The sequence below is a fragment of the Coffea eugenioides genome, chromosome 1 (genome assembly GCF_003713205.1).
Source record: "Coffea eugenioides isolate CCC68of chromosome 1, Ceug_1.0, whole genome shotgun sequence".
Taxonomy (NCBI): domain Eukaryota; kingdom Viridiplantae; phylum Streptophyta; class Magnoliopsida; order Gentianales; family Rubiaceae; genus Coffea; species Coffea eugenioides.
This window is the reverse complement of record NC_040035.1, coordinates 49,338,184-49,347,140: the sequence shown is the minus strand read 5'-3', so window position 1 is coordinate 49,347,140 and position 8,957 is coordinate 49,338,184. Positions and strand designations below refer to the sequence as shown.

Genomic DNA, 8,957 nt, shown 5'->3' with positions numbered 1-8,957 from the left:
TCTAGTCTAAAAAACCAATACATAAATTTAACGATGCCTAAAAGGAACGGAACGGCAGTAGAATCTCCTCTCTTTAATTTGATGTGTTGATGTATACATTTTTCAAAGTTAAAATGCATGAAATTTAAGTAAAAATATTATAAAATTTAAAGTAGTACTATGCTTTGTTCGAATATCTTATTTTTTTAAAATAATATTTCACTTGCATTATAAACATATTTTTAAATTCAATCTTTTATATTTTCAATAATTTTTTTATTTCACGTATATTACATCATAAAATATATTATAATAATTATTTTAAATAATATTCTATCTAAACAAAATTATGAACACAGTCCTAGTTACCTCGTATTTTAATCAAAGTTCTCAATAGGAAAATGCTTATTGTACTATTAGTGGATTTATTTGGATTATGAAATTATTTCAAATAATGTTTCGTTTGCATCGTAAACACATTTTTCAATCCACTTTTTTATCTCACGTACGTCACATCATATCACATCCAAGGGCATGGCACTGTAGTTGTTTTCATGGGGCCGGTCCGGTGGAAAAAAGAGCAGTAATAGAGAGTTTGCAGCAGTAAACGCGCAGGGGGTCTGTGTTTGTCTCTTTCGCTCTATTCTGCATACATGTCCTCTTCCCGTCCCATTTTCCCTAAGTCAGGTAGCTGAAATTTGGAAGCATCGTGAAACTTCGTCAGATTAGTAAAATTTCAACACTCTTCGGTTCTAATAAAAATTTTGGTTTCATTTCCTCCCCCTTCCAAATATTTACTTCCAATTGTTTGCCCCAACTCTTCCGTCCCAAACGTACAACACAATTTTTTGGGCGTCGCGAGCGAACAGGCATCACAAACACTTGTACCCAGCAAAGAATTTCGAGATTTTGCTGTTAAAGAAATTAATTTTGAGATAGATAATTATAGGTTTGCACAGAATTTTCAAAAAATACGGTAAAATGTCTCCCACGGTGGCTGCAGCCGCCGCCGCCGCCGCCGCTATGGATGCCGCAGCGGTGGCCAAACAAGCGGAACAGCTCCGGCAAGAAGGCAACCATTGCTTCAAGAAAGATCGATTTGGTGCTGCCATCGATGCTTATACTGAGGTAAACCCACCTTTCTGTATTCTACGCATGAATTTACACATATACAAATGTATACATAACCCTGGCACTGCCCTTTCTTTTATTTTACATTTTCCCCCTTCTTTTGGATGGTTATTTAGGCGATTGCATTGTGCCCTAATGTGGCCATATATTGGACAAATCGTGCTTTGTGTCATCGGAGGCGCAAGTATGTACTTTTCCTGTTAGTAGTATTTGGCATTACTAGTTCATTTTGTCGTTTCAATTTATGGTGGTTATAAGGATGTTGATGTGGTTACTGGTGATTTGACATATGAATTTGTAGTGATTGGAAAAGGGTGGAGGAAGATTGTAGAAGAGCTATCAGATTGATCACCATTCTGTCAAGGTCTGTGGACTAGTTTTTTTTCAGTAAGATTTGATTTTGTTGCGAACCTTTTTATACCATCATTTTTGTTTTGCATTCTTTTGGAATTCATGCTTGTTACGTGTGGACGCTGCAAGTTTTCTGACATCTTTTATCAAGGGTAGAAAAATCATGCTGCTCGTGTCTTTGCCAAATGTTTGTGATTAATTAGCCCGGTGTTTGTTAGGAACATCGCAGGGATTTGTACTGTTTAACGTGTGACTTTCATCAGCACCTTGGCATTTAGGATTTTAAGGGCTTTTATTCTGTCGTGGACTGTGACGTTATTGATTTGAGTCAATCTGTTCATATCTACCCTAAAGTGATCTGAACACTTTAATGTAATGCGGTCCCCCAATTTGTCAAAATAGATTGCCAATATGTACAGACTCTTTCTTAATGACTGTAAAAGAAATCTTCTATCGGGCAAATACATGCAATTTCACCAGGCATTTGTTAGAGTGGATAGGAAAGCTGTCATATACAGTAGTTTCTTCGTTAATTATGTTGCTATGATTGTGCTATTGTGAAGAGGTGCCAGCAGCCAAAAGGCTTGGATTAAAGAGTTTCTCAAAAAAGCTGACTCATGTCGTCATCAATTTTCATGTCACTACTGTTACTATATCTGGAATCCTGCTCATGAGATTTTTTTTTTCTCGACAAATTTGTTCTGTTGCAGATATTTGATTGTCAATTTGCGTGTCTTTTTGATAATTTGTAGTTTGGTGTTGTATATGGTGTTATGTTTTGAGCCACCTATGGCACTATTGGTGATCTTCTGAGGTATGGGCACCTTGGGTAGTACTTTTCTTTTTTGAATAAAGGGTCACTAATTCAAAAAGCAGTCACAGTGGTCTCTTTGCTTAAAGGCACAAGCTGTACAAAGCTTTTCGATAAGCAGGCTGCAATTTGCCAAGTCGCTTTTACTATTTTCATTTTAAGCTTTTATTTAACTCAGTATAGAGTTGATCAGCTACTCAATCAGGGACCTATGTACTGCTCAAATTTGGTTTCTAGTGGTATGTTTGACAGCTGGGTTTTCTTTTTTTATTTTTTTTTAGGGGGGGGGGTGATGAAGTAGTTGTGATGACAATATAACCTTGTGTTAGGAATTTTGTGGCTTATTGTTCTTTTTGAGATACTTGTCTTCTAGTCGCTGAATAGCTGCTTTTTCTGGGAACATTTATGTTGCTTCCAAAGATAGCATATTTGTAAAATCCACATCCTATGTAGAAATTCATTGCACGAATTGAAATGTTAGTATTCCAATGTCTTTGAAGTTCTCATATACAGCTATCTAACAGGGAATGCTTTCTGGCTTTATAGGCCCATTACATGCTAGGTCTTGCTTTGCTGCAAAGAGAAGAGTATGCTGAAGGGGTCAAGGAACTAGAAAAGGTATTTGTTTCTTTGGGTCATACAGATAAGTTTGTTACTCCTTAGCACGTATTTTATTATTGTTTATTGTTCTGTACATAAATCTACTTGTCTAATGCGTCTTCAGCAGTGTGGCATTTGTTGGGTATGTATATCCATATCTAGCAAACAGAACTTTTTTGCAACTGTGCTTTTTAGATTTTCTGGATAGGATGAGGGGTTCTTCTGCTTCTGCTTCTTCTTCATCATTCCATTTTTTCCCCTTTTTCTTTTTGGGTGTGTGTGGGGTCGGGCAAGGTTGGTTTGGGGGTGGAAGGCTGGTTATATCATTTATTGAGTTATAGGAGACTAATTTTTTGTTAAACAGAATGGGTTGCTTTCACTTGATTGAAGTTTTAAAGATGATTTGCTCAACTGAGGCATTGTTAGAAGTCTTACATCTTTCGTGGTGTGCATCCCTTGGCTTGTCCTCTTGTTGGCTGTTCATTGCTTGTGCTATATATCTGACAGCTTGTATATTACCCTGCCAAGGCAGTGAAAAAAAAAACCTCCCTGTCTTCTTCCCCACTTCTTTCTTACTCAAACCACAATGGAAACAGAATGCTTATGCCTTAAATATTGCTTTCTTCCTTTGAGAGATGAAGTCATTCTAAATGATAGTTCAACACAGTATCGATAAAAAATTACCTTCAGTCTTGCCCTTAATCATTTTTTTCTTAACCTTCTTTTCTCAAAACATTAAAAAAAATTTTCCATTGTTTTGGGGCTTCATTTTATTCTCTCTCACCTTTGAGGACATCTGGTGTAACTAAGAACGTTATACGCCATTAATCTAGAATTGTATAATCTTTTTAGACCTTAAATAGTTTTTCTTGGTCTTCAACTCGATCTCGATTCCTGATGCTCTAATGGTGCTTTGTAGGTCCAAGTCGCACCTAGTTGCCAACTTCTTTTTCTATTGTCCAGTATTTGATGTTAATAAGTAGACTATAATTTGGTCAACCTGTGGCCAATGGACGTTAATGGTTTTACTTTTCACTTCTTTCTTCTTTTCCTTTGTCTTTGACTAAGCCTTTTGACTAAAGGGGAAAGGTTGGGGGGAGTTGTAATACTTAGTCAAACATGCATGGTGCATAATGTATTGGCTAATGAAGTCTGGGATGAGTTGAAATTATGTTTTATGACTTATATATTGTTGACTTTGTGAAGCTATAAGAATGGCAAGACCAACTGCTATTTTTTAGAATTGAATTTGTGTTTCTTATTTTGGTATATGAGAAGCTTATAGTACGCTTTGGTAAAATGTCATTTTCTTGTGCTCCAGAAATGCTCTTAACACTGTTTTTGTTACCTACGTACGCCATCTTTAACTATTCACATCATACCTCGAAGCACACTCATTAAGTGTGCCACTTGTGATGCATTAGTTTGTGAAGCCCTTCATTGAGTAGTTTCCATTGGCCATTTGTGTAGTAGAATTGGGCTTCAACATCAAAGTTTCTTAAATACCATTTGCCTTCCTGCACTCTTGAAGTTGGTGAACCCAGGATCATTATGTTCATTGGCCAGTCTACCCTGGGTACTAGGCAGCTGCATGATCTGCCTAGGTTTAGTTGGCAATATTTCAATCTTGTATAATGAGTGGCACCCTTGGATACTACCAAGCTGTAATCCAGATGGTGATATGTGAAAATGTACTAAAGTGCATAGATAATGAGAAATTCCATGATAGGATATCTCCAGCTACTGATCTGCGAACTTACGCTGGCAGCACAGAATTGTTCTTTTAATTCTTGATCTTTTCCTTATGTTTTAGACATACAAACCATCTTCTTTGAGGGGTATCTGAATATATGCATATTGAGATGTATATGTTGATACTAGAAAACTAGAAAACTTGTATTTAGTGTGGCATTTAACTGGCATCTTAAGTTGTTCTATTCTATGCATGCTGACTTAAAGCTTCTGAAAGGAAATTGACTCTGAAAGTGCGTAGTAAGTCCCAACTGAATTACCTTTTAGGCGTTGGATTTCGGAAGGGGTGCTAACCCGAAAGGTTACATGGTAGAGGAAATCTGGCTGGAGCTTGCAAAAGCAAAATACTTGGAGTGGGAGCATGAATCCACCAATCGTTCTTGGGAACTTCAAAGTTTGAAGTAAGTGATCTTTTGTGATTTTGTTTGTTATTGTTATGATTGGCGTTGATAGTGTTCTATTATTTACTTGGTTCATTTGCGGGTAAAGTTTTCATTTTCACTATCTGCTGTTTATTGTGCCTCAGAGAAACTTGTGAAGAAGCTCTCAAGGAGAAAAATTTCCTGGATTCTTCTTATGCCAATGGTTATTTTGATGGAGATACAAAGTCCAATACCGAGCAACTGGAAGCATTAAGTAGGGTTTTCCACAAAGCTGCAGAAGATGATATACCAACCGAGGTAATTATTTCTTACAATCCATTTCTTTGTGGGCTACTACTACTCCTGTTCTTCATTGGTCACATTCGACTTCTGTCCTGTTAACACTTGAGGATTCAGGTGCCAGATTATCTTTGTTGTAAAATTACGCTTGACATTTTTCGTGATCCTGTCATCGCTCCTAGTGGATTTACGTATGAGCGGGCAGTGATCCTTAACCATTTGGAAAAGGTAAAAATCATCTCTCTCTTAATCCTCGCGTCAATTGTTCAAAGCTATTTTTACGTGCCAATTGTTCAGGCTATACTTTGGTTTCATACAAAATAAATCCTCATTTACTGTAATGAGCTAGGTGGGTAAGTTTGATCCAATTACACGCGAACCACTGTTTAAATCCCAGCTGGTGCCGAATTTGGCCATAAAAGAGGCAGTAGGAGCATTTCTGGACAAGCACGGTTGGGCTTACAAGATGGACTAAACGTTGTGCAGTCTGAATTCGGTTGTAATTCTTGTTTGTTGTGCAAAAATGCTAATTGCGTCTCAGAACCCAAGAAAACATTCCCCGTGTACTGTAAAAGTGTAAACCGTAAAGCTTGGAATGTAGCTTGATGCACCCGATTGTATAGTACGGAAAGATTACTATAATATAATGTCGTTCCATTGGTCTGCTCCAAATTGTACAGGTGATCAGAGCGATGCATGTACAGTGTTGTGTTGCGAATGTCGAGTTTCATGGTGGAAAATTCAATACTCTGAAGACTGAAAGGCCTTTTTTTTTTTAATTAAAAAATAAAAAGACATGATCATGCTAGCGTTTCTCGACTGTTTAGTTGGACGAAATTCTCAGCTTCAACTACGTTCATTTTTTCCCCCCCTCCATCTCTCTTTCTTGGTGTGAATGTGCTGTGAAGAAGGGTAGTAATCAACAATGCCTCGTGATTCATCAAAACACAGGCGACCACAACACAAGTGGATGTATGCAACCATTAAAAGGGGAAGGGAAAAACAAGCCTAATGCATTGCGGGCATGGATAACTTTCTAGAAAATTTTCAGCCATGTGAGTTCAAGATATGGTAGGCTCCTATCCCAGTTTTCCCAGTTGTATTATTAAGAATGTACTAGTAATTGACGCTACATCGAATTGCCCACCAGAAGAGTTGAATTGATAGCTGAAGCCCCCTTTGGTGCGGCATTTCATGGGAGGATTAGAAATAGAGATGTCCTTTCTTTCTTTGGTGCATTTATCATTTCATGGTTGATGCTGGCTGGAGTGTCTGTGATCAAACCAATTATGCAAGACTCGTGTTCCCATCTATCTGGGCAGAAAAGTGAAGATATAAAGCTAAATTGGCCCGAGATGTGTTGCCTTTTGAGTTAACATAAGGTCCACGACTACACATGGTAGACCTTCATTTTCAACAGGGTGGGGTTAGGGTGCTAAGAAAATGTCGATGATTGTCTACGTTGCTGACAGATAGATGCCCATGGGGTGGGGCCGGGTACTAAAATGCACTGCACTTCTGCTCATTATAAGCCAATAATAATTTGGAGCCTCAACATGGTGCATGCACGCACGGTCTTGAGAATAGAATAATTCTCCGTGTTTTACAGTAAACAGGGAAAAATTTGTAATAAGAAGGTTCAACATTTCGTTATGAGGGTGATAGTTTTGAGAAATTCATGAATGGGGAGTGTGCTTACCGTTCACGAATTAGAAGACCTAATAAGATTATTGAATAATACTAGTAGTATATGCATTTTGATGGATAAAATAGGAACGTGCACAATTAAATCGATATCTGTAAACCTATTTATACGTATGCAAATGTATGTACACATGGGATATGAATACAGGGCCAGTCTCGGTGGATGTCGAAACCTAAGTGCAATCTTAGCCAGTGGCTTAGAATGGCCGTAAACGGGGGTTCAACTCTAATCTTCAGCGAAAAAAATTCAAGAGCACCCCTTGATCTAGTAAGATTTGTATATCTACTAGTCTTTAACACAAGTCTCTTTAAGCTCTTCCTCCCATGTAATCTATAATAGAATAGGTTATATAATTGTTATCGTTTTCGAAAAAAAGACGAGAAAATTTTCGTGACCAACATAAAAGCAAATTTTTTTTTAATCACATTGCTTTGTGGCCATCACATCGTGATCGTCTTACCCCACCACTCGTTGCAATTTTTTCTTGTTCGGAATGAATTATTTAATGAAGCCATTATAGTATTGATACCTTGGAAAGAGGAGGGGGGTATCATTTCACACATTAATTAATATTAGAGTATGTATGTTTGGATTGCAATTATTTTTATAAGAAAAAAATATTCAGTAGAATGTGCCTAACTGGATAACATTTGAATTTGTACCGAAGCAAGGCTGCTAGTAATATTCACCCACCACCATGGCTTCCACTCCTCCCGACAGCTGCTCTTGAGCATTAAACCGCTGATTTCGCCCCTTAATCAGGTTATCCAATGTCTATGGGCTATGGCAGACGGTGCATCTGCATGCTTTACTCTCTCTCTTCCTCTTAATGCGTTGATCTTCGAAAAGCGTAGAAATTCTCTTTCAAAGAAATAAAGCAAAAGAAACTCGAGAATTGAAAACAGAAGAAAAGCTGGACAGCATAGTTGGGCCTATTAAACAAGCTTGTTCAATGCTCATTGATGTTATATACCCTCCAAATAAAATGAATGGATTCCGCTTTTCTTTGTTTTCTTTTTCACTAGTCACTCCTTTCCTTTCCTTCCCCTTCCTTTCTTTCAGTCCAGACGGTGCCTAAGAGACTCTGAACGCTTTGTACATTTTGATACCTGAAATTTTATTTTTTTTTGCTAGAATTGAAAACAGATGCAAACCAAAATTATTATTATTTTTTTTTTGGGTGAAGGGAAAGGTCAGCTTATTCTTTCTGACGAATAACCACTGGTCAATAATGATACCCTTAACATGTTGGAAATTCCATGCACGCACGAAAGACTGCTACTTCTTATGCTGCCAGTGGCGGGACATGAAGGTCCTGAATACTTTTGTAATCCGCACGAGAAGCATGCATATAAATATGCATGCACATAAGCATCACAATTCAGAGGTATCTTCACTACTTACAATCCGCCGCACCGCGCTAAACCACCGGGAAGGTAACTTGGGCATCGTTTGGATTGAGGGAATTGGAGGGAAGGGAAAGGATAAGAAGAATAATGATATAGTAAATTTGCTGGATTAATGATTTTGGCCGGAAAAAACACAAGTGAAACGAACTAGATTTAATATAAATAATTTAATTTTTTTTTTAAAAAAATCATTTTTTCTCATCTTTCCAGTCAACTAACACTTGATTTTTTTTTCCCCTTTCTCAATTCAAACAAAATTTCAGCATTTCCTCTCTTTTCCTTCCATGTCCAATCCAACCAAAATCAATAGAAACCGTTTTCCACTATCCTCTTAATTCCTTACCTTCAATCCAAAGAATAACTCAAAGTGCCCGTGTTTTGATGGCAATTAAATCTTGTAATTCCCATTTCACTTTAATTCGAATCATCGCTCTCTCTCTCTCTCTCTCCCGTCCCTTTTTGTTCAGTTTTCTGACGAACGCTCAGAAAAGGGCCTCAATGCATGGTCGGAGTAGATGAAGTTTTGGACCACCCATGCAAAAGTATTCCAAGACCAC

General features: G+C 37.6%; 1 protein-coding gene across 1 annotated transcript; it reads left to right on the top strand.

Moving 5' to 3' along the window:
* The first annotated feature begins 591 nt into the window (after window positions 1–591).
* On the top strand, window positions 592–5,958 carry LOC113775592 (E3 ubiquitin-protein ligase CHIP). Its single transcript, XM_027320543.1, is given in 9 exon segments — window positions 592–1,107; window positions 1,227–1,294; window positions 1,412–1,455; window positions 1,458–1,474; window positions 2,819–2,890; window positions 4,892–5,025; window positions 5,151–5,304; window positions 5,404–5,514; window positions 5,636–5,958. Coding segments are annotated over 9 exon segments (873 nt in total). The 5' UTR covers window positions 592–960; the 3' UTR covers window positions 5,762–5,958.
* Window positions 5,959–8,957: the final 2,999 nt, after the last annotated feature.